This window comes from Diprion similis, chromosome 8, assembly GCF_021155765.1.
Source record: "Diprion similis isolate iyDipSimi1 chromosome 8, iyDipSimi1.1, whole genome shotgun sequence".
Classification (NCBI taxonomy): Eukaryota; Metazoa; Arthropoda; class Insecta; order Hymenoptera; family Diprionidae; genus Diprion; species Diprion similis.
The window spans coordinates 25,209,550-25,235,895 of NC_060112.1; the positions used below are offsets into that span (position 1 = coordinate 25,209,550).

General features: G+C 36.9%; 3 protein-coding genes across 5 annotated transcripts in view; all 3 read left to right on the forward strand.

Moving 5' to 3' along the window:
* The first annotated feature begins 495 nt into the window (after positions 1 to 495).
* Positions 496 to 2,441, forward strand: LOC124409799 (GPI mannosyltransferase 3). The gene is made up of 2 exons (XM_046887643.1): positions 496 to 591; positions 744 to 2,441. Exon 2 carries the CDS (start codon positions 822 to 824, stop codon positions 2,301 to 2,303), a length of 1,482 nt encoding a protein of 493 aa, XP_046743599.1. The 5' UTR covers positions 496 to 591; positions 744 to 821; the 3' UTR covers positions 2,304 to 2,441.
* A 1,023-nt stretch (positions 2,442 to 3,464) lies between these two features.
* Positions 3,465 to 8,622, forward strand: LOC124409797 (ATP-binding cassette sub-family D member 3). 2 transcript variants are annotated; one of them, XM_046887640.1, is made up of 13 exons: positions 3,465 to 3,890; positions 4,000 to 4,042; positions 4,108 to 4,295; positions 4,406 to 4,475; positions 4,756 to 4,853; positions 5,040 to 5,220; positions 5,409 to 5,621; positions 5,711 to 5,780; positions 5,881 to 6,356; positions 6,443 to 6,742; positions 6,840 to 7,001; positions 7,090 to 7,200; positions 8,429 to 8,622. In XM_046887640.1, the coding sequence occupies exons 1-12, from the start codon at positions 3,775 to 3,777 to the stop codon at positions 7,165 to 7,167; spliced, it is 1,995 nt and encodes a 664-aa protein (XP_046743596.1). In that variant the 5' UTR covers positions 3,465 to 3,774; the 3' UTR covers positions 7,168 to 7,200; positions 8,429 to 8,622. The 2 variants fall into 2 exon arrangements, with proteins under 2 accessions (XP_046743596.1, XP_046743595.1); XM_046887639.1 differs by lacking the exon at positions 8,429 to 8,622 and having other exon boundaries at positions 7,090 to 7,994.
* Positions 8,623 to 9,704: 1,082 nt separating this feature from the next.
* LOC124409795 (midnolin-like) overlaps positions 9,705 to 26,346 on the forward strand; it is a 47,703-nt gene continuing 31,061 nt past the window's right edge. The window contains exons 1-2 of one of the 2 annotated variants that reach the window (XM_046887635.1): positions 9,705 to 10,793; positions 17,495 to 17,582. In XM_046887635.1, coding sequence (XP_046743591.1) covers positions 10,366 to 10,793; positions 17,495 to 17,582 — 516 coding nt within the window. In that variant the 5' untranslated portion in view covers positions 9,705 to 10,365. The remainder of the gene's footprint in view (positions 10,794 to 17,494; positions 17,583 to 26,346) is intronic. The other variant, XM_046887636.1, reaches the window with a different exon arrangement.

The following is a 26,346-nucleotide window of genomic DNA, read 5'->3' on the forward strand; positions in this document are numbered from 1 at the left end:
AAGTTTTTAAAACTGTGAGTAAGCTGCTATAATAAATTCGCAAATAAACCCTAAGAAAAATGCACAATCATTCTACTTCTGCCTGACGACGTAAAGGAAGAAGAATGGAATAGGACCCGAATAGCCATAACAACAAAAGCCCTATCTCCAAATAACAAATCTGTCATAAAAGAAGAGTATTTTTTAAAGACAAATCGGAGAAGCTACAAAAATGAATATTTTTTAAATTTTGAATGAGAGGCTTTCAAATTATGAGGGCACGCGAATTAAACTTGGATTGCAGTGTACATACACGTGACTTTCCCGCAAAACTGTCTGATTTGTGTGAAAGCCAATCGACTCTACGGGATCATTCGCAAGATGCGGAAGATCATTGTGCGAAAAAAGCGTAGAAATCCGATGTTGAGACTCAGATAGCCGTTACCGAGGTCCCTGTTATCTTTAAACTCAACATTCACTTATTATCCAATATCAAATTGATTTCATTTCTTCCGTACCTCGCGTTGTACGTGTAATCAAGCGATAACGCTACGCGATGTACGATTGTTTGGCCCACTGTTGGATTGATGGCGTAAATATTAGACTATTTAAGTAAAATTGCGGTCATCCAGCGCAGCTGGAAATAATTTTCGCCGGAAATCAATGATGGAAATTCGAATTTCGGTGTTTGTTTATTATTTGGCCTAACCTAACCTAACCTAACCTAACCTAACAACAAACTGTATGCACATATCAAATTTCAGGACAGCAACACCTAATCAAGTTACACAACGTGAAAACTGATTTTCGTTGAGGGGAACTGCGAACAAAGAACAAAAAAAATGATTCTATCAAATAGAATTCCCAGAGTCTTACTCTACGCGATCGCGTGGAGATTGTCATCAGTATTTCTAGTGCAAACAAGTGACGCACCAGACGAATATTGGCAGTCGCTGGAGGTTGCTCATCGCCTAGCATTTGGCTATGGCTACTTGACCTGGGAGTGGCGAGAAGGAATACGCAGCTACATCTATCCGTTACTGATATCACTGATCTATCGACTCCTTGGATTTTTTCACCTAGATTACACCACACTTTTAATAATCGTGCCTCGCATCATGCAAGCCCTTCTCTCCGCTTACGCTGATTACAGATTCTACGTATGGACCAGAAACAAGTGGGCTCTCTTCAGCCTCTGCACTAATTGGTTCTGGTATTTCAATGCCTCTCGAACTTTAGTCAACACCCTGGAGACTTCTTTAACGACAATTGCCTTGTCCATTTTTCCGTGGCGAGATAATAACTCTAAGAGCGTCAGCTATCTTTGGATCGTCGCGTGGCTCTGCGTAGTTAGACCCACTGCGGCTGTGATATGGGCTCCATTATGTCTGTATCACCTTTTGACTACTGCGACCTCGGAAAGAGTAGCTCTCCTTCTAAGTTATTTAGGAATAGGAATTACCACCTTATTTATAGCGATCTTAGTTGACACCATTGGCTATGGAAAATTCGTTCTAAGTCACATAGAATTTCTTCGTATCAATGTTATAAATGGCATTAGCGATTTCTACGGTACTAAGCCTTTTCTTTGGTACCTGGGCATAGGAATCCCAGTCATCTTGGGCCTATACTACTTGACATTTTTAATCGGTGCCTGGCAAGTCATGCAACATCCTGCCAAGTTTCATAGACAGGCTGTTATGTTAGTCGTTATCGGATGGACTCTGGCTATCTATTCGTTGATACCTCATAAAGAATTTCGGTTTATTCTTCCATTACTCCCATTCTTCATCTGCGTCAGTATTGGTCCCATTTTGTCTGTGAGTAAGTCTGTGGCACCCTTTACGCGAAAAATTTTTGTGACTGTTTTGGTGCTCACTAACTTATTGCCAGGACTTTACTTCTCTCTGATTCATTCGCGAGGTTCCTTAGATGCTATGAAAATATTACGTCAGGAAATTTCAAGCACAGAAAATGATGATGTTAATATTTTATTCCTTGTACCCTGCCATGCAGCTCCCTTTTACAGTCACTTGCACGCTAATGTAACAGCTAGGTTTCTGACTTGCGAACCAAACTTAAGCAACCAAGATGACTACATTGATGAGGCGGCGAAGTTCTTTGCAAATCCAAACCTCTGGTTAAAACAAACTTATAGCAACACGAAAGATACGGAGATGCCTACACATCTTGTATTATTTCACGAGCTTGCTCCAAATATTCATCAATTTCTTGACCAATACCGATTAATCGCTGATCTATTTTATGCTCATATCACACCAAATAATTACAGTCAGTACCTACTGATTTACAAAAGGATGTGATTACCTTTAATTCAATTGCATTGATCGCTTCGTTTTAAGTATTACCCTTGTCGTTTGACAACTTCGTATCAAGACTAAGTGATCAACAGTTCCTAAACTGCTGATATATTCAGACTACTTAGTCATCATTGTGCATTTTGCCTAGTTTAAAATATCAATAAGTTGTAAATATAAGTAACATGGAGGCCATTACATAAATAGCAACCTGAATAAACCAGTGTTCAAAATATCAAGGTTTTTTATTCTTTGTTCATATCTAAGTATCCAATCTAACCATCAGGTTGACATTAAAACTCTTTTCAGTTATGTTTTCACTTAAAATTCAATGTCAATTGCGCAAGCCCAAATCTTAGAAAGTTTCCAACGAGGTTTTCCTTATCAATTAGAATCAATCACTGAACATTCTATTTCTATAAAGTATTTTCCAATCGATCACTAGTATACTCATTGCTATCCCATTTCTTGATCTGTTTTATTTCTTTTTTCTCAATTGACCGTTATACAAGCTGCCATAGAGATAGGCTTTTCAATTACTCTAGGGCATTATGATCAGCCAAAATTGTGGCTTGTGATAAGCAATCACGGTTTAACTGTATTATATTGGAAGTAGAATTCAAGGTCAAGAAATATTTCCTCAGTCTAACAAAGTAGGTATATATAATCTGATAATCGAACTAATCGAGCTCCAGTGATGAGTGGGAGGTTTGGATGTTGAGGAGAAACACCCGCAATTGACCTTAAATGACAGGTTCGAACGAATTTTTCTAGAATCTACTACAAAGTTGAAAAGGATTTTACTTTCAAACACATACCGAACGATACATTTCATTAGTACCGTAGCTAATAAGAGGGGTAATAAATTTCTAAAATCAGTAGACCATTCGTGGATCATTAGACATGACATAGTGATGATGACATAACAGAGGTCCGAGCTGCGGTAAACGAAGCCAATCGAGTCGAGTTTTATACTTGTTTATAGTGGTTTTATCCTTATAAGTTGTCTGTGGTTTTATCTGAGAGCGTGCGCAGGTGTCGAATCACGTGTTTAATTTTTTCCTTGTACTTTTATCGCCACGTTCGAACGTATCTTTTTCGACAATTGAATTCTAGTATGTCATAGCAGCCCTGTATGCTTATGCTGATTCATGCGCATGTATTTATAAGTAGAATCCGAGGTTCACACCGTCATTGCATAAAGGCGGTGATCATCAAAAATATCGTTAATATTTATTTTCGAGGTTAAGTAGGTGGACGCGCGATCAGGTTGGTATATACGTTGCGTCACTGGTGTAGTGACTTGCGTTGATGTAAATTGAAGGTAACGAGTGAAGTCGATGTGTAAAAAAACAAAAACGAGTGAAACAAACCGGACAATGTATTCGAGAATTCAAATACATTCCATCAAAAGCGAATGAGCACCTTATAGCCCCTAAAGTGCCGAGTGAGGAATTGAAACCGAGTTAAGGCGAAAATGGCACCTGCACTTAGTAAATTTGTAACAAAAAAGTCAATCGCAGGAGCGATAAGTGTCAGCGCACTAATTTGGCTACTGAACAGAAGAACGAAAAAACGGACATCGAAACTAAGGTAACTGATAAAAATTTTCTATCCAAAACCATCGATATTATCTCATTCATTTGTCTACAGTCTGCACTGTCACTAACTATAATGCAATGTAATAATTTTCATTTCACAGACATCAACAGACAATCAACGACATTCAGTATGTCATCAAAGAGGTAAGGATGACAAATATCATTATGGTTACTTGAGTAATCATTAAACGATAATTCAATTTCTACAGGACAAACCAAAATCGCCCAAAGCTCACGTTAACGCAGAATTCTTCAGGCAGTTAAGCCAGCTCATTGCTATTGGTGTACCAGGAATTTTTTCTGTAGAGTCAGGATACTTGCTCCTGATAGCTGCGACTCTCGTTGTCAGATCGTTTTGCGATTTATGGATGATTAATGCTGGGACGCTTATCGAAACGTATGTAAACTTTGGTTATCTCAAATTATAGAATTTATAAATATTGTACTATTATATCTGGTATTTACTTTATCAATGCTCTTTGTCGTTAAGTATAAAATCATTTTTAGGTCTATAGTTAGTATGAATGGACCTCTATTTAGAAAACGACTTTTCTGGTTCTTCTCCGCGTTGCCATTGGTAAGCAAATATATTTGTTCATCTGATTTCATTTTATACTACATATATAAAAAATATGTCATTACTGTCAAATTAGTTGCTAAGTCTAAAATTGGTGTTACAATAACACGCGCTTGAGATATTGGAATCTATTGCTCATGCCGAAAATAAAAACACCACAATTTTATGCTCAGTTGCATTGGCTAGAGAATATCAGCTCTTTGGAATATTATTTGTCTACTCATAAAATTACAATTCCCTCAAATTTGGCCTAATTTTCACAGCTCATTTGTTTATTTAGATTTCAATAGCGAACAATATACTGAAGTATGGTATTGGCGAAGTGAAACTCAGGTTACGCACTAACATTACACACCACCTCGTGGATAAATACCTCAAGTAAGTATTTAATGTTGGTTGTAATTAAAAAAGTAGTCACTTTGACGATGACGATATGCTGTATCACGGTGGAAACGGTTTATATACAGAAATTTCCAGGCTTCGAATTAGCTATATCTGTAGTATTAATACGTATTTATGCAACTACAATATAATTTAGTTAATCATTCATTTATTAATTAACAGGGGTTTCACATACTATAAAATGTGCAACTTAGATAACCGCATTGCGAATCCAGACCAATTGCTCACCACGGATATTGATAAATTCTGCGACAGTTGCACAAATTTGTACAGCAATATTGCTAAACCTCTGCTGGATATATCTATTTACGTATACAGACTCACATCCAGTCTTGGAGGACAGGTAAAGACAATATTTAAAATAGAATTGTATACTTTATGATATGAGTAAAATAGTAGCTCACAAACTTTCTGCTGCAAATCCGTAAAGACCTGTCATCGCACATAAAACATTCTAATTTTTCATGTCACACAAAATAATAATTACTTCTGTCGTTTTTTTTTGTTTTTTTTGTTTTATTCCCCCAACAGACGCCTTTGCTTATGCTGAGTTACTTGTTGGGAGCAGGAACGTTTTTAACTTATCTTCGTAGACCAATCGGGTCACTGACTGTAACTGAACAGCGACTTGAAGGAGAATATCGTCACATTAACTCACGTCTGATTGTCAATTCTGAAGAGATTGCTTTCTATCAGGGAAATAATCGTGAGAAGCTAACCCTCCTCACTAGCTTCCAAAAATTGGTAACACATTTTTTTCTACACCATGAATTTGATGCAAAATAATACAGAAACTAGACGCAGTAATTAATAACTTTTAACGAACTCTTTAGATCAAACATCTACGAAAATTCCTTGAGTTTAAAGTAACTTTGGGAGTAGTGGACAATTTTGTCGGAAAGTGTAAGTAAAATAAAGATACCTTTGATTGACTAAATCAAGATTTTAGGGAGAGATGAAAGATAAAGTCCTAAACTATGATGATGTTATGTCTTCTTTGCAGATGCGGCAACGATTGTCGGTTTCTATGCAGTCAGCATTCCGTTCCTCCAAAAAAATCATCCGATACTGAGTGGAACCGCTGACCATCGTTACAAGAGTTACTACACATATGGTCGAATGTTGATAAAGTTGGCGGAAGCTATCGGCAGGTTGGTACTCGCAGGAAGAGAGTTGACACGACTGGCCGGTTTGACAGCCAGAGTTACAGAAATAAGAACAGTCTTGAACGACCTGAACTCAGGGAAATATCAACGAACTATGGTAGCAGACAATAAATCCGAACCAGTTGGCGCACCAGGAGCGGGAAAAATAGTTGCTAAGGACAACATAATAAAATTCGAACATGTGCCTTTAGTTACACCAAACGGTGATGTACTCGTAAAAGATTTATGTTTCGAGGTAAAATCTGGCATGAACGTTTTGGTCTGTGGTCCAAATGGTTGTGGAAAAAGTTCCCTATTCCGAATTCTCGGTGAGGTAAGTAATTGGAATCTGTTCAATTTTCTGTTCATCAACTGAGCAACAGCGGTATCTAAATAATCAATAACTTATTCAACGATTAGCTTTGGCCAGTCTGGGGAGGAGTTGTAACAAAGCCACCAAAGGGGAAATTGTTTTACATCCCGCAAAGACCGTACATGACGTTGGGCACGCTCAGAGACCAAGTAATTTACCCTCATACAAGAGCCGAAATGCTGCGAAGAGGTAATTACAGTGACGCCGATCTGGAGGAGTTCTTAAATGTGGTGCAGCTTGGTCACGTGCTGGAAAGAGAAGGTCAAGGAAAGGGGGATGGACAGGGTTGGGACACCGTTGCTGACTGGATTGACGTTTTGTCAGGCGGAGAAAAGCAGCGCATTGCGGTAAATTTTTTTCCCATGCATACAAGCGCCTATAGCACTGAACTCAGATCTTTTGTTAATCGTGTACATTAACGTGGAATCGGTTTTTCATGTTCAGATGGCAAGGCTGTTTTATCATGCACCACAGTTCGCCATTCTTGACGAATGTACGAGTGCAGTTAGCGTGGATGTCGAGGATTCCATGTACTCCTACTGCAGACGAGCTGGTATTACTTTATTCACCGTTTCTCACCGAAAGTCTCTTTGGAAACACCACGAGGTAGGATTTGAAATCTGGCTTGTTACTTTCGCAAACCTGAGGTATAAATGTGATTAATAATGTCATTTCTGTTTTTTTTTCTTTTCAGTATTACCTTCAAATGGACGGTAGGGGATCGTTTGAGTTTAAACTAATTGAACAGGATACAGAAGAATTTGGATCATGAATTTTATTGTGAATCGTAATTCTCCATAAGGTGGTATGCATTAAATATACATATAGATACAATTACAAGAATTATAGAACAATTATGACAAATTATCAAATCAAATGTTTAACGAACATTCCCAGAAATTGAAATTCAAACGAATTCGATTTTAGGGAGGAGGATTTTATCACATATTATACGCACACATATGTCTAGGCATGGACCATATTTTTACACAGGTCAAATATAAATACGTAGTTACTACTTAAAAATCAGGTTGCAAAGATATGTTTATAATGATTTTGATTTTGATCATTTCCTTATGGAAAAATCTTGAAAATCGAAATCAAGTTTTACAGAAATATAATGGTTATTATTGTTTCGCACATTTAGGAACATTATCGCAACTATCGTATGATCGGATAGTTTCATGATAATGTCTGGCAAAAAAAAAAAAAAATGGCTCAAAATCAATAATCAATAGAACATATGAATAGATATAGAAAAGAGTTCTGCCAACATTAGGAATCTATGAATTATATGGAATGAGTATAGCGAGCAAAGGGTAGATACCAGTATAATGCTGTTTGTGTGCTGTTAAATCAAATGAACACTACTTAAGGGGGGGGTCCATCGACTGAAGTAGCTACCAGAACTATAGATCGCAGATAGTTGGCAATTTTTTTCTGAATCCTGTTTTGTGCTCCAAAAAACATGTCTAAAGCTCACGGCGAGAAAAAAATTATTTTACCCTCGCTGATTTTGCATATACGTCCCGAAACAAGATATCAAAAATCGGAAACGATTGATTGTTCGGTACAGTAAACAGTGTCTGCACACCAAATTTGAGCCAAAAATATTGAAAATTGTAGGAGGAGATACACTTTGAAAAATCCAACGTTTCGATTTTGAAAGATTTTTCAATGCCACAATTTTTTTCGTAACGTATAGCCAGTTTTGTATAAAAAAGGTTTTGTACTGTTTATAGCTATGGATATACACGTATCTGTATTCGTATTACACGATATGCTGAACGAAGAAACGCAAAATTTCAGCAAGCGTGTCGCCTCATAAAATTTGCAATATCAAGGCGAGAGCAGACTTTACGCGAACAATAGGGACCTCCCTACGGCCCGGGGAAATTAAAAAAATTCGAAGTATCATGGACCTCCCTCCTTCCTTGAATTAATCGAATTTGTGCAGAAACAAAGCAAAAAAACAAATTTACTATAGTATCGAATTGATGGTAAATATAAGGGTGAATGTTTTTGTGCGGGTGAATCATGGATAGTTTAAACTAACATGATTCTTAGCCACAGCTTAATTCCAAAACTAATGTGTTCAAGAAGGGATCGATAGTATGTTTTAGAGATGATAATTATTAGCATATAATGTTACAAGCATTCGAACACTTCAAAAAAAAATTTAACGACGTGGAGTTAGGGTACGAATTTATCACCGATGAATTTGTAGGGCTTAGAGCCTGAAATCTAAGATTAGAAGAGAATGTAAAATTGTACCATAGCAATTAGAGAAAAATGTGTTGAGCGAGTGACAATGAAGATTAAATGAAACGCATCACAGGAACGCGTTGTATTATCGTTGAACATAAATATTTTATTTAATGAACATCTTCGGGAAAAAGATGAAAGGTGTTGATACAAATGAAAATAATGCGTCTCAGCCATCGGTAATTAATTTGAACAATTCTGAACAAAAGTTCTTTTACTTTCGTTTATTTGATCTCTCGTTATTAAATACAATTCAAATATTAATATATTCGACTTAGCGCAATTTTGAAGTAAAAAATCAGTTGCAAAATATCGTACTCAAATAAATTAATATCACCTCTAAATACTGTACAATGCCGTAGTTATCTTATATCCAGCTTAAATGCGAAAAGACCTCTACTAGCGGAAGTGATAATTATAAGCTTATATTCTTCTTCCGAAAGTTACCAACTATTTTATTCTCGCTAATAAAATCGTAGACAAGTCTGACGGAAATTATAAGGTTTCTCTAACACTAAGTACAGTTGTATATTATGTATACACATTTGCAACGGATAAGATTAATTAAAATTGTTGTTGCGTTGTTGATTGTTATGTGTAGAGCACATTGTATATTTGTATAAGGTAACAATTGTAACAAAAATGTCATCACGATAACCATAGTCTTAACGGTCTTATCATTAGTATAACATGTATATGGGATTGCTGGTCAATGGGTAAAAATGTTGATACAATTTTTTTATATTGAAATAAAGATTACTTTCCGAAGAAAGCATTGTACGAGGAAACGATTAAAAAAATACCATAATTTTCAGTCGGTGAAAAGGTTTTTATGTTATTTATTTACAAACAAACATATCTTCCCGCGTCTACAATAGTTTTTAGAACACATTTCAAATAAATGCAAGATGGCGTCTGCTGCAAGGTTCAGCCAGCGTTCCGCAGGATGACGCAGCATGTCCGCGTAGGTCGCGGGGGCGAATTGCAGCGTAAAGGTGAGAGGGCGCGACAGTCACGGCGGCCATTTTACTTTAAGGATTCGGTAATCGGCTGGCTCGGCGAGCGGCACCTCGGGCACGTTCGACGTCTGGGATTCCGTCCGGGTCTCCGGGTCTTTAGTCGCAGGGTTCAAGTAGCCGAGGGCGGGCTGGTGAGTGCGGTGACTATTGATTGAGGTGTGTTTTCTCTCTCGCGTGGTTATCGTACAGTGATAATATAGAAACGTAACAACGGCCAGGGGAGAGTGGGTGTCTGAAATTCTGAAGTTGCGTTAATCACAAGGTGTAAAAATACATACATACATACATAGCATATCTATATTATATACACATACGTACACACGTGTATTAAATCGAAGTGCTGGGTACTGTGCGCGGTGGCTGTGTGTGTGCGTGAGTACAGAGATCGAAAGAAACAGAGGATAATAGGGGCTAGTAAAGTTTTCTTCTAAGGAAAGTCGTTGTCCGTTTTATTCTTAGATTTTTTTTTCATTTCTCTTTCTCGTTGTTCATCTCTGTGTTCGTTCTCAACCGCCCCGTGCCCCTCCGTCTTAGCCGTAAGAACGCGGTTTTCCTTTGTTTTCTTTTTTTTCTTTCTTTCTTCTTTAACCTTCTCCTTGTCTCGACTCTCTCTCCTTCAACCTCTCTGCGGCTCGTTCTAACATTCCACCTGAGGATACAACAACGCAGCAGCGGAGGGAGGAACAATGGATAGCAGCAGTTCGGAAACGCCGTCAGACACGGCGGCGAACAGCAGCGGTGAGAGTAAAAACGGCTCGAAGAACGGCGGCGGTAATCGCGATCCCGAGCTCGAACCCGAGGGCGTCCGGACATCCCCAATGAGCAGCAACGCCGCCTCGACGCTGACCTCGCGGAGGGACGGGGGCAGGTCCCCGTCGCTCTCGCCTTCCCCGTCGCCGTCGCCTTCTCTCTCCTTATCCTCCTCCCCGCCGGGGTGTGGCTGCACTGCGGTCATCGATCACGCGGAGGAGATCACCATCACCCTTGACCCCACCACAGGCGGTCACTTTAAGGTCAGCGTTGACCGTACGGAGAGTATCGAAAATCTCAAGAGAATTATATCGAAAAGATTGAAGGTCGCCAAGGAGCGGATTTGTTTACTGCATCGGGAGAGGTGAGTGTGCCTACATACATACATACATACATACACACACGCATCATACATACCTGTGTTTCACTCTTTTTCGCTGCTTCTTCTTCCTCTCGTATGGCCGTGCTAAACGATCCGCCTTGCCCTGAAGATTAGGTTCAGGTATACTCACCACGCGCGCGTAGCTTGCTGGTATGGTCGTATTATTCCGATCGCACCAACGCTTTACGGTTATATTGTTACGGTTACTGTTACGGTTTTCAGTACCTTTCTTTCTTTCCCTCTTGTATTTTTTTTTCTTTCTTATACCTATGTATGTGTATGTACGTACATAATATATATGTATATTGATTTACTGTTTTTCCACTCGTTTTTCTCACTCCGAATAGTCGCGCCAGGCGAATTCTATTGTTTGAGTTCGATCCAAGAAGTGATGGCGACAGGATTTTGGCGAATAATCTATTGTTTGTGACCACAGAGTAGTGGGATTACGCTCTCGCTTCTTTTGTCAGCTTGCTTGGCGCGCTCTTGTTCAAGCTGTTGGGATTTTTACACCAAGTTCGTAATCTTTTTGTCGCACGTTTCAATGACTGAACAGTCGCGCGAATCATTTTACCACTATTCAATTGTCACGCGCGGAGATCGTAATGTGCGTCTATACGGAATTGGAAAATTCGACGTTACATACGTACGCAACGGTTTAATCGGGATTTCGGAAACAACGTTGGAACGCATTACACGAAATGAAACATGTTTCAGGGGAAAAGAGTAAAGAGAAAAGCGGAGTATCGAGGAATCGCCTGACGTCATTGGACAAATTTGTCTATCCGTTCAGAAAAAAAGTGAAAAGATTGGTCTTATTACGAAATATACCTTATTACACGGCATATATCGTTACTGCACACAACCGTCGTCGTCAAGGAGAATATATGCAAATATATCGCGAGAATAGATATATACGTATGTATATGCGTACATGCATATGTATGTAACGTTCACTGTGCGTCGCTTAGGGCCAAGTCACGCGCATATTCGTTACATGGATAACCTGTCGTGTTGTGTTTTGTATGTATAATAGTGCAAAATTTTATACATGCACACGTTCTCGTTTGTAAGAAAAAGCTATGCGTATACTTGAATGTGTGGCGGCGGCGGCGCGTGTTCGCGCGTGTATTTCAGCGATATAAAGATATACTCTGATGTATAATATCATCAGCTGGCGCACGTATGTCGGTTTATTGTGTATCTATGTACATTATATTTCGAAAGAAAGGTGGTGGGCCGGCTGCTGCTGCTGCTGCTGCTGCTGCTACTTTTAGGAAGGCGGGGGCGACGACCAGTCCACTTATACACTCGCTCACTCACTCACTGATTATGAGTCCTTAACAATGAAGAGTGTCTCTCTTGCCTCCCCCTTTTTAAATAAGCCGAGCAACGCCTGCTAACTAAAGCTACGTGTGTCACGTACCGAGGTACATACATACACTTCGCGGAAATGTTGCACGGGGCAATGTATTAACACAGGCTTAAAACTCGCCTGCATCTATGCAATTCGGTGGGTACAGTATTGCCGATCGGCATTTGTCTCGTCTCTTGTTCACGATTGGTTGACGAGTAACGAGACTCGACTAATCGTGAACAACGAGACAAATGCCGATCGGTAAAATGTATGTATGCGTTGCGTAGTGCAATTAACCATTGATCGTGTAACAAACATTGGTTGCGTTCCGATATTAGCTCCTGGTGCTGTCAACAATCTTTTATCTCTCTTGCGTTCTCGAGTTCGTAACTAGCTCTCTGCCTCTGTCTTAGGGAGTTTTTAGCGCTACCTGCTAATCTCGGAACGAACACACTGTTTCACGAAATAGTCCGATTATAAAGCTCCAGATATCCGCTAACTATGTCCCTGCATTACCTTCTCGAAGATGATAAACAAAATACATAAGCTCGAAAAAATACCTATGTGGGCTGGCCGTATATGAAGGAAATGAATTGACGGAACGGAATGTTCAGTTTGCGATATCTGAAGACTGATATTTGATAACACGGTGACAATACGAGTGCGGCGGCGAATCTTTTAAACTCTTTATGCTGCCACGCGCAATCCATCTGTAGTATTTTCCTCTTTCATGTTACGACCTGATAGGGTATGTCTGTATGAAAGCGCGAGAGTACTTGTTACGCGTTTTGTCGTCGTCTCGCAAGCGATATCGTCGCTCGCTGTTGCTGCTGTTGCTGCTGCTATGATAGACCTCCCTCTCACTCATCCCCCCCTCCCCCCCCCCTCGCTCTCTTTTTGTCTGTCTCTCTTGACTCTCGCGTACTTTCAGCAGAGAGGCTTGACAGACTGACTGACTGACTAACTGCTTGCCTGCCTGCCTGATTTCGCAGGGCGGAGGCTTGATTGCAGTTTACGAACCCGGGTGGCTCGCTCTCTCACTGGCTGCTCTTGCACAATTCCTGCTTCCTTTTCTCGTCCTCCTCATACCACGGCAGTGGTGTTACTGCTATCGCTTCATCATCTTCTTCGTAGTTCGTGACGCGTTTTTTACTACGCATGTAATAAGAACAACAACAAGAATAAAAAGGATTCATGTTGAATTGACAAAAATATATATATATATTTTTTTTTTCTCTATTTTCAAGAAATATTATCATTGCTATGTTATCGTTATTATTTCTTACTTATTTCTATTGAAATAATATACATTGTTTTCTTGATCATCAGGGAAAATCCTTTTACGTTTGTATTTGTTGGTGCGATATTTTTTATAACCGTTTTATCGTGATTAATATGTTATCCTCAAACGTAAACAAGTTTTATAAGCATTCCGGTTGTTCTGTCAAAAATATTTTTTTCGGAATGTTGATAGCAAATTCACGATCGGCGTAAAAAGTCGGCCCAGATTAAGAAAAAATCATCTGCGGCTAGTCAGAGTTTTTGTCATGATATTTATTCATAAAAGATATTTATTTATATTTCAAGAATACAGACAAAAAAAAAAAAAAAAAAAGTAAAAACAATTAAAAACTCAAAAAGTTAGCGACTGATGAAGTGGGGGGTCCCCAAAAAAATGGCGCGCGACCATATCCACGATTCTAACCCTCTTAGCAATCTGAAAAAAAGAATAATTAATTTAGAGTAATGCCGCTACCGCTGTAACTGAAAAAAAGTTGGACGTTTTTTTTTTTTCACAAAATGGCAACTGTCTGAAAGAAAATTCATTTTTGTACCACTTTTTACGAGTGTTCCGAATTTAAAAAAAATAATAAACATTGAAATTTTTGAATGAGGATAGTTCGTGCGATAGAGAAGTCTATAAAGAAGACTCACACCAAATTTCAAGTAAATCGGTTCAGTAGAACTTGAGAAATCGTGGGTATCGTTTTGAAAAACACAGTTTCAAGAAAAACACGTTTAAAGTTTCGCATAAAGTTTCTCGCAGTCTAAGTCATGAAGTGATATTTTAGACTTACATTTATTCAATCTGCCATTCCTGCTGCAAACATTGAATATATATACATATAAAGGCACAAAAGGTTTTACGAGGAAACACGATCGCAGGTAGACGGAGAATCCCTAACGTCTTTTGTCCGATGCCGGTTTGGATGCCCAGTCGCTAAAAACAGCTATATCTCCGAAAATAATTTGAATTTTGAAAAATTCTCTTAAAGACATTTAGCTAAAGGGTTAAGCTTTGAAAATAAGAAAAAAAAAATCGATTTTCTCTAATTTCTAGACCACAATACCCCCTTAATTAATACAAAATAGCTTTTCTCAAACGGTATTAATCAGATCGATTACGAGATTTTAAAAAATCTACATACAGTATTGCATAAATTATTCGTTATTGTAGAAATGGTCGTTTTAGCAGGTTTTTATTACTTTGCAAGAGAACAAATTTATCAATTTCAATTTTCGACCGACCGAATTGTTCGTCTTTTTAATACCTATAAATTCTTATTCAACTTTTTTTTTACCTCTCAGATCGATAGTTTCCTCGCTATCCCTTAAAAACATAGTTTAGCCAACTTTGAACGCTCCGCATTTTTTTGTCTTTTTTTTATTTTTGTTAACAAAATCGTGGTTGGTAATACATAGACCTTCATCACAGCCAGCAGCTCTACAAGAATAAATAGGTCTCATTCATTCTGAAATCGTGTCATAAAAGGACCTTTTTTCTGCTTTATTTCCTGGACTATATACATAATAATAATAATAATACCTCATAATAATACCTCATAATAATAATAAAATGCATTACACATCACAGATGCTGTTACAATTCAGTGCAGCAGTTCAAATACCTGTGTTGTTATTATTCACTTTATTTATTCTGTAATACGTGTGTATAAGTATAACGTATAGCAGCTGCATATGCGCGCGGAGTTTAAAAGAAAGAAACTCGTCGTCGTCGTCGTCGTCGTCGTTGAAGAACCGATGGCACAGAAGAAGAGCTTAAATAAATACAATATGATATATACCTATACATGTATAGTAGAAGAAAAAAATTGGGCGCAGCTAGTCGATTGTGCACGGATCGAAAGGATCCTCATTGTTTTTCTTTATTACTGTACGTTACACCTATTATTGTTCTTGTTCTTAATCTTTTTCTTCTTATTTTTATCCGCTTCGCTTATAAGAAAACTTTGTACTTGTATCTCCTCCCCCCCCCCCCCCCCCCCCCCTTCTTTTTTGTAGGAGACTTATAGTTTTGTAAAACCTACTCCACGTGTATCGTATAATTTATAATGTATAATGTATCGAATCGCGAAAGGATGAAGAAGGAGGAGGAGAGTTGTTAGCGGGTATGAATGTGAAATAACCGGCCGACCGACGGCGAAGGCGTCCACCTGTCCGTGACAATAACCGTTCTCGTGCATACCGGGTGATCGGATTGAAGTGGACTTGTTATTTTTCACCTTCATTCTCTTCCTTACTTTTTTCTTTCTCTAATCCGAAATTATCATTTTACGATACGTTATGATTTTTTATTTACATATCTACAGAAAGTAGAGTGTTTCAGAGAAAATTATTACATGATTTTTCTCACCGTCGTACGGTCTAAAAAGTTTTTTTTCAGGTTGAAAGAAAAGATACGTGGAAGATCGAGATCGTTTGATTTTTTGCTTTTTTTTTTTTTTTTTTACATATTTTTTTTTCAACCTGTGAAAAAATACGTTGGAGCATTTCAATTATTAACTCTTTTCTGAGATTTATATTTAACCGAAAGATGACGTTTTGTAACAGAACGATATATCAAACGAGATTCTTATTATTGGAAATTAATAGTTCTTATTGAATTATAACTATTTTTATTTATGAAATTTAATTAATAATGAAAAAGATGTCAGTTACACTTTTCAAACATCAACTGGTGATTTAATATCACCAAATTTGGGTTTTCTTTGTCAAGGAAATTGATATAAAATCTTTTTCATCCTCTGTCTGTAGTAATTTTTACAAAATATTCTTCACATATATCTTTAATACTATCCATCATACGCCGCTTAGGTATACACTTTCCATCCGGCAATTCTTTGTGTTGGGAAATATTTTGCGACTGCTTGGTAGAAGGAAGTAGAAAAAAAAAAAAAAAAAAAAAAAAAAAAAGATTGCTTCGCTTGTCGTTGCTGCACCTGCACTTTAACTCATTGCACGCAGTGAATAACGACGATTTAACAAAGTTCATAATTTTATCATCATACGGAAAGATATTGTCAAGTTTTTAATCGGGATTAGAATTATTAATTTATTCATCTCATTTCTACATCGAGCCAATTTTACTTTATTAAAAAAAAAAGAAAGTCACCTTCTACACTGCAACGAAATTTTAATTTTCTTGTTTACTTTACTCGAATTACTTCTCAACACTTTAATCATATCTACTCTTGTAACAAATTTAAAATTACACGGTCAACTCTTAAAGATTTTTAACGATGATATCGGTTCATTCAGAATGAAATTTCCGCTTTTAATGATATAAAATTAAGAACTTACATCATGTCTGCAGTATAATATAATAATGGATACGGATCTATGATGTGACCTATACCGCTATTATTATTGCAAAGAATTGGAACACAATATACATATACATACATAAACACATGTCATAGGTATTTGTTTTATATGTCATACAAATCGTAATTCAAATGATCAAATGTGTTATATTATACCGCCTGCGCAGAAGCGATTTGTAAATAAATATCTTTAACTTGACGCGTTGTGTCTATGATGTACCCATAATAATAATAATAATAATAATAATAATAATAACAAGTGTAACGTAATAACTAGAATTTTAATAATTACGCTGTATACCTTTATATAGTGATAATGATAAATTTGAACAATAGATTCGCCGCCGCCGCTGTTCGTAATGTAGGACATAAATTATAATCTTTCTAATATTGCCGATCTCTAATCTTGTCATTTCACCGACATCGCGCTTGCATTTGACGCCACAATTCTGTCGTATATAATAATAAATTACACATTGCATACAAATATTAAACATCTTATGTAATCCATGGATCTGCGTAACGCACAAAATCGCCCAACACAACAACAATAACAATAACAATAATAATAATGCCACTCGTCGTAAGGATGGGGTGGTGCGTGGGAGGAGGAGGAGGAGGAGGGGGGGGGGGGGGAGGCAATACCAGATTGAACCAAGCGTATAATTGATTTTTTTTTGTTTTTTGTTTCCGTTCTACAGACAACTGCGAGGAGGAACGCTAGAGGAGAATTATATCCAGGATGGAAGTCGTCTCACGTTATTACCAATTGTAGAAACTGGCCTGTTGGTGAGTAGAAAGAAACTAATTTAAATTAAAATACAAAAATTTGTACAACGAACTGAGTTTGAGGGGTTTTCAAAGAATTGACTGCTCGAAGTGTATTGTGGTATTATATGGATTAATAGCCGATTATGCGTTATTTATTTTCACACATATTGTTTTGTACGCGTGTGTTGTATCTTCGACGATTTGCATCATATACATATACAGACACGGAATTTTGTAACTTCCGGTCTCGCATCTTTAATCATCATGCGGAATTCACATTGACGAATGTGAAAATTGGTAAAATATAATATTTGAGCATAAGGATTGAAAAAAAGAAAAGAATGAAAATCAAAAAAATGCTAAGTTTCCGGTGTTGTATAGACGTATTTACATACATAATAATGCGTAACACCGTGGCGATCCAAATCTCTCTCTCTCTTTCTCTTTTGTCGTCCAAGTATATGCATATATGCAATAGTGAAATATTTTATATAGACTGCGTTATTCCTTCTCCTCGTGATCATTAGTTCACGCGTCTATGGTTTGCATTAAATTACAGGGTGTCCAGTATTCATGAAAATTATGGAATCAAGAAATTCTCAGGGAATTTAATTATCCCCCTGGGAAAAATCTGGAAATCTCAGGGAATTTCATGTCGTATCTGGAATATACTGATTTTCATCCTAGGTTTGTTAAAATTTAGCCATTCGGTGAGAGAAAAAATTTTTCTTCCAAATTTCAGGCAATGCTCATGAACCAAGCACTGATTTCTTAAAAATTGTACGTACTAGCTAATTTTTACAATTTTAATTTACTAATTAAAAACAAAAAAAAAACAAATTCAGTGTATTTGAGACCTAGAATACAAAGTGTTTCCTTAAGGACCCCCCCCCCCCCCACTATATATATATATATATATATGTAGATGCCGAGAGGTATGATGTATGTATATTATATATAGGTATATACATATAATGCTATATACATTATACATTCTGTATATACAGCAACGATCATCAAGTTCCGTGATTTGCATGTGTACCAAGTGTTGTCGGGCGCAACATCCGCGTGACGACAACGTTAATTTATGATATTCTATATTATACAGAGTGGGATTAGAAAGACGAACCCACAACCACCACCACTAACACCACAGTTATTAATTATTTGCTTGCGCGCTTATAACCTTACCGAGGACTAAGTACGGATATTTATACGTACCCTTCGTTACGGACATTAGAGTATGATAGGTACAAGGAAGTGATGAAGAGAGACTCTCCAGCTCTCTTGTTAAACCCTTTGAGTCATGAATGTGGTAAGTATTTTTACCACCTATTTTATATTCAATTTTTTTTCTTATTTTTCCCTTTTTTTTTGTTCGGTTTTCGTAGATTCAAAGAAATTTTCAATATATCACTTGTTTAAAATGGTTCTTTGAACGCCGATATTTATTACACCGATATTACTGATTAGAATAAAAAAAGATGGAGGATAGATGAATTACTAGTATACAAAGAGAGAGAGAGAAGGGGGGGGGGGGGGGGGGGAAACACATATAACGTGATTCGTTGTACATTTTATACCGTTTAACGAAGTAAACCTGATTGTTTCTATACCGAGATTGAAGCAGTTAGTAATGTACGTAAACTCATTATAACTATCTCTAGTGAAATATCGGAAGTAAAAATCACTCGTTTAGCAAGTTTATAATGAGTTTAAAGGAGTAGGGTTTCAAAACTTGGTTTTGTTAGTCACTGATTATGAATCTGAAATCATATATCAAACATTCAAAGTGGCGGATCCAATTTGGTGAACGAAAAAATTTCAAATTTGATCGAATACGGTCATAAAATTCTATCTAATCGTCGTAACGAATTTTCAAAATCTGATTACAGATTCGTAATCAGCGACCACGAAAACCCGTGGACGGAGATATTTTTCCGCCGGATTCGATCTAATTTGAAATTTTTGTCGGCCATGTTGGATCCGGAAGTTTGAATTTTTGAAATCATATTTCAGATTCGTAATCAGCGACCCGAAAAACTTGTAATTTTTCATAAAACATATGTAGATTGAATTTTAACGATTTTGTTCTCAGTAAATTTGTTTCTAACAATAACCAATTAACATTACATCACAATAATTTGTCGTTTCGAGTATTAGAAGAAAACCTGTTCGTATATTATCAGAAATAGTAAAAAAAAAAAAAAAAAAAAAAAGTGCAAAGAAGTATATTAAAGCGTTCTTTTTAAGTATAGAAAAAATTTGATGTTGTAAAATAGGTTAGGTTAGGTTAGGTTAGGTTACTTCTAACGCCATGACTCAAAGGGTTAAAAGTGTAATATCGCAATCGATGCGGAGTGGCAGCGATATCCTCGTCGCTTGACAACTCAATATCTTCTTTTCTTCACTGTCATACCTTCTACGATATGCGATGCGTATATAGTAAAAACCTGGCGCAGGTTGTAGGAATGGCAGCAACGGTTGGTTGGGATGAGCACCGTTATCTTTTACTCGCCAGAGATGTTATAGGTGGTGGTGGTGGTGGTGTGTATCGCTGGTCGGGTCATTTGGTTTCTCGGCCATATAGCCTCACTTCAGGTTGTTTCATTCGTTGGTTGGTTGGTTGGTTGGCTGGTTGGTAGCCTGCCTGCCTGCCTGCCGTTTCGCTTTATTTTTACGGTTTTCACTCGTCTTACGGGTTGCGACGACGCTCAGACGGTATTTCAGAGTTCTTCTTCTTTTTTCGCGTTGCCTCGTCTCGCCTCGCCTTTTACGTATGTGCCATCACGTCGTGTTGCCTTACCTTGCCTTACCTTGCCTTACCTTTTCTTGCCTTGCCCTTACGTACATACATACATACATACATACAAAACAACTCGGTAGAGTCCGACGAACTTCGACGCGTTTCCGAACCACGTCGGCGGCTTCTCGAGGTCCCGAGATTCCAGCTGTGTCTCCAGGATTCCAGGTTCTAGGTTCTAGGTTCCGGGGACTCCGGCTGTGGCATCGATCTGCACCAGGATTTCCGTTTTTTTCCCTTCTATCCGCCGGCCTTCTATCTCTGTATTATATTATATACACATGCATACATGCATTTCCAATTCAATATACATATATATTCAAAGTCTTTTATTCTTCGACTATTTATTCTATAGAACACAATGATGCTGGTGGATGCTTCGGGAAACAATCGCGAATCGATATTAATATTTTATCGTATACATCAAAAGTAGCAAAAAAGGAGAAAAAAAAAAAAAAAAAAAAAAAAAAAGTACGCCATTTATACGACATCTGGTGTTTTTAATAGTTGAGAAATAACGAGAAACGGAAGTAAAAAAAAAAAAAAAAAAAAAGGTAAAGAAATACTTGGAAGAAGTGAAAGAGATGTGAAGAAATGGAGAGGAAAAAACAAACGTCTTTGAACGATGGTGTCTATTTTTGAACAATTGCAAATTTGACAGCAGCACAGCTTGCAGTGTGTATAACAAGTTTGTATGTATATATGTATGTTTTGAGAGGAAATTTCCTCGGCGCTACTGACGTCAGCAAAAGCGACCCGCTGCTGTATATCATTTTGTATAGAACAACTTCTGTAACACCCCATTGTTCATTTATTGTGAGTTAAAACGAGCAGCTCAGCTTCCCATGTTCTGTTGCTGACTTAATTGAGAAGCTTGTCTTTGGCTTTTTCTTCTTCTTCTTCTTCTTCTCAATCTCCCCTCCTATTATCAGTCTAGAATTATTAGAATTTTCTTTGTTTCTGTCATTTGGTACTGATTTCAATCGACGAAACAATCAATAATGTAATTACCGAAGACAATTTATCAACAACAGAGAACTGTTGCAACGATTGAATTTAATCCGATTGAATTATTCGCGTTAGTATAATTAATTGACTTGTACATGGTGGGTATATTGCGTGAAAAATCTTAGCCTATTATAAGCAAATGAAAGTAACGTAAAGTTGTTTTTTATTGAAAAAAAAAGTAAATAAATAAAAACAAAAATAGATAAAAGGAAGAAAAGAAACCGTTAGATCTATCAGATTAGTATATATATATATATATATATATGTATACATAAATATATAAAAATATATCAAGGAAACATTTACGAAGCTTATAATTTGAAAGTCGTTTTGCAGTCTATATGGGATGGAGGCATATAAATGAGTTTACAATCTGATTTGTTGTTATTAGTTGTTTTTATACGATGATCATCATGAAATTCCTTGTAACGGCAAATTTTTATACAAATTTATGGTATACAAACGTGATGTTATTAGCATGACGTGCTAAATTATCCAACGGGATTTTAAATAATGTTTTCTTTTTTTTCTTGTTCCGTAATCTCTTGATCGAGAGGTCGAATCAAATCGTCTCGTCAAGTGTCGTGTTACCTACTTATATATATATATGTTAATTTCGAATGTTTTTTATAAATTATTTACATATTATTTACAGTTTTTGCGGAACATAAATTTGTGTACGAAAAATTCGGCACGCAGGGTGGCAACACATTTGGAACATCTGAAAAACCTGGAAATGTCAGGGAATTTAAAAGAGGCTATGAATGAATTTGGAATTGTCAGGGGATTTTTAATTTAGTCATAGAAAAAACTGAAAATGTCACTTTTCTATTATGGGAATTAGAAATGATTTTTTCATGTAATATGTTTGCTTTTTGTCGTCGATAAAAGTGATTGGCTCAAACTGATTTTTTTATACGTTATATTATTCTTCAATTCTAATTGAATTTTAATCGAATATAGAGTTAGTTAGCTGAATACGATTTAGGTTCTAGTAACTTACTAGAAATTGGAAAATCTTAGGGAAAAACTAGGTTTTGGGTCCTCGAAAAATTGGAAATGTCGTGGAGTTTTTTTTTTTTCACCAAAAATATCTGGCCACCCTGGCACGGTGTTTTTTATTTTCAACATTATACTCGCAAGGGTAACGAAAGACCGGGAAAAGTCAGGGAAACACGATGGACCGTAGGAGAAAATGTACTTTTTTTTTTTTTATAAATCGTTTTCAAACTTCAGTAATAAATTATTATTCAAATATACATATTATATTCAAAGTGCCCCAAGTTTCGGGATCTTTTGGAAGAATTTTCATTGGAAAAGTCGGGAATTTTATTTGAAAAAAATTCTTTTTTCTTTTCCATGGAAAAACTTTAATATTTAGACGGTAGGTTTTTCTCTCTTTCTTTCTCTCACAATTTTTATCTTTGAAAAATGTTACAACTTCTTCTTTACATTTATTATTATTATTATTGTTGTTATCGTTGTTGTCATTATGCACGGTTAAAATCTTATACGAATAAAGTAATGCACACGCAGTACTCGGATAGTTTTTTTTTTTTTTTTTTTTCCCCCTTATCTTTGTCTTTTTTCGGGTTTCGACTTACGATCTTACATTGCTGTTTTTGTCTTACATATATGAATATATGTATATCGGATGTATAATTCAAGAGTTTCGGTTAGGGTTTCGCGGTTAGTTTGAATCCCTACTTGTGGTTTCCGGTGTCGCAATTGATCGCCGGTTTCATAGTTATTTTGTCGCTTTTTTTTTTTTTATTTAGATGGACAACATACCTGTAATACCGTCCTATACATACACGCGTTGTTGCTGTTGCTGTTGTTGTTGTTATTGTTATTGTTGTTTAAATTCATAATATCATCGAAAATCAGGTGCACACACACACGTGTTACGTATTATCTTTTGTCACGCGTGTCAATCGTTCGATCTGTAAGTTTTCTTTCTTTCTTTCCCCTTTTTTATTTTTTATTTTTTTTTTGTTTTTTTATTCTTTTTTTTTCAATGATCTTTCAATCACAGAGCCGTTTAAGTGTCATCACTGTCTTTCCGATTTCTGTCTTTGTCGCGATTTTACTTCAGCTAGCCTGCATGTCTTTAGATTATTTCACCCATAATAGAAGGGTTCATCGATCGCGCGATACTGCATTCCATTTAATTTAATTTTTATCTCGCTTATAATGACTGGTAATTATAAATTTATATATATATATATATATATATATATATGTATATTCTGTGTAATCGTAATCGTATCACAGTTTTTTAAGTCAGACTCTTCGACCGATTTCAGTGCAGTTTTGTAAGTACATACCTAATACGGTTATAGGTCAAGTCGTCTCCTCATATCTCCTCGTTGGGATTAGGTTAGATTAGGTCAGGTTATAAGTTAGTCTGGGTCAGGTCGCGTCGCAAAAAAATCTACCAGACGCAACCACGGACTTGCATTGCTTTCGGTTCGCAGTTTATACTTTTTACTCTTGCGTACGCAGCACTAACAACATCCTTAAATGGTGTAGTTGTGTCGCGGTACGTGTAACGAGCACAAGATAAGAAAGGAAAAGACAAAAAAAAAAAAAAAAAAAAAAAAAAAAAAAAAAAAAAAAAAAAACAACTGACGTATCCCGTACGAGAAAAATTATTATCTATGTATTAGGAATAGCTTTTGAAATTGCCTGCAAAGAGTCTGAGAAGTGATTTTAACGGCTTTTTTTTCGGGGAGGGGGGATGTTTTCGACAATTTTCCAAAACCGTCTTAATGATCGACAAAATTTGAAAATCTGTAATAATTTCAAAAATTGTGCGTCAGATATGAAAATTTTCATTTTTTTCTTTTTATTGTTTTCAGGCTTTTTAAATATTACACTTTAAAAGCTGTTCTGAAATTGAAAAACAGGGATCGTGTTCTTCTGTGTTCCGACACGTTAACGTTGCTAACTTCGATCTCGTTGTGACGGTGACAGGATTCATGAACAGTCTGACTACCTTACGGATTTGTCGGTAAATACAAAACTAGTTTATTTCTATGGTCAGTTTATACTAATCGCTATAGGTTTCACTCTCTGTCAATATCGTGTACTACCATATAATACATTATAACATTATAACTATGTTACGTACGATATCGTATATCCCTGGGTATACGTATCCCCGTTTACTTGCAGTAGTTGCATATTATACGGGTGTTATTCCACTTGGGTACTCGGACTATGACTGCTCTTTTATCATGGCTGTGCATTTATACCCTCATCTTTTATCGCATACCGTATACATGTCGTATATATATGTACGTCGATGATATAAAATGTAGTCACGCATTTCCTACCAATACTTTAATATAACAATATTCATGCGGTGAAAACTTCTCTTTTAATTAACGGACACACCTTTCCTCCACAAAGCGGACAGGCACCACCACTTTTATAATATGGACAAGTTGGAAATATATGGTAGATGATGTTCGCCTCTAATGGAAAAATATTTCCGCCATGTATGCACTGACGGATTCCTTGCAAAGAAATAAGACTAAAATTACTCTTGACAATTTTTTTTTTAAAGCAACGGTTTCTGAGTTAGAGCCGTTTGAAGTTCACCAATCACGGTGCGCAGATATGGGACCGAGCGCACGAGCCATGTGCGAGGCTAGTGTAGCTGAGCCCGATGGGCCCGATGCAGCGTACGCTAGCCTCGCGCTAGGCTATCTGCGTACCGTGATTGGTGGACTTCAAACGGTTCTAACTCAGAAACCGTTGCGTTAAAAAAAAATTGTCAAGAGTAATTATAGTCTTATTTTTTTGCAAGGAATCCGTCAGTGCTCGGTGGTCCGCGGGTACTGGGTCACCCTATTGTTATTGTTGTTGTTGTTGCGGCGTTAGCTTTTTAGGCGGACCAACGTGTCCCGACAGAGTCTATTCATCGTTTCTTAACAGGCTCTCTTCCTATCTTCATTTCCTGCGAATCAAGTATGTAGAATAAAACGATTTTACCTTTATTTTTAACCCGCGTCTTTGTATATACACATATGCATAGTCGTACATGTATGCATATATATGTATGTATATACACACCAGAATCGTCGTTATTATATTATACGTGACGACAATTCAAAGATTAGACAATATTTGAAACCATCGTTGGAGACGACTGACCTCGTGACGATTAATCGATCAACGTTTATAATAACGTGATAATAACGTAGGTTGCAATATTATTATATTATGTATCTTATGTAATTATTATATAAACGACGCGTAATGAGGATAGAAATTTGGTTAAAAGTCTAGGAAAGAAGGAGAAATTGCATCGGTAATTAATGAGAAAAGTTCGAGTATGTTATATCGATTATGTTGGGAACAGCTTTAACACAGATTTAACATCTTTAAATTGTGATTTTTATCGTATCTAATGGCGAATACACTCTCGCAGTGATACAATTTTCGAGAGTAGGTTTGTACCAAATAACGTTCTTCTAATGCTCTTCGCATTAAGTAATGATGCCCGAAAGTCAAAATTTTGTGAATACCTTGAAACTCGATGCTTTTATATAGAATTACGAGGATGAAACTGAACTGCATTTTTCTATTTCCATCACGGTTCACACTTTTGCCTGATAACTCTGGCTGGTAGCTTCAGCTTCATCTATTTAGTGGAATTTAGCAAACCAAGCGTTGGTATTCAGTGTGTATCGCGCAAAACGGCGAATTCGCACCAACCAACTCCTAATTTTCACACGCTTCATTCTATACCTTCGTAGCTTCGTTTCGTTTCGTTTCGTTTCGTTTCATGTCGTGTCGCCTTCACTTTGCGCAAATCCACGAGGCTACTTGGAGTGCAAAGTGTAGTACGAACGTGACGTGTTGCTGGTAAGTGTAATGGTGGTAAAGAGGCGAGAGCCAGTCGGTTGGACTGACTGCTGGTCATGGAAGAGAGCGAAGCAGAAGATGACGGAGGTGGTCGTG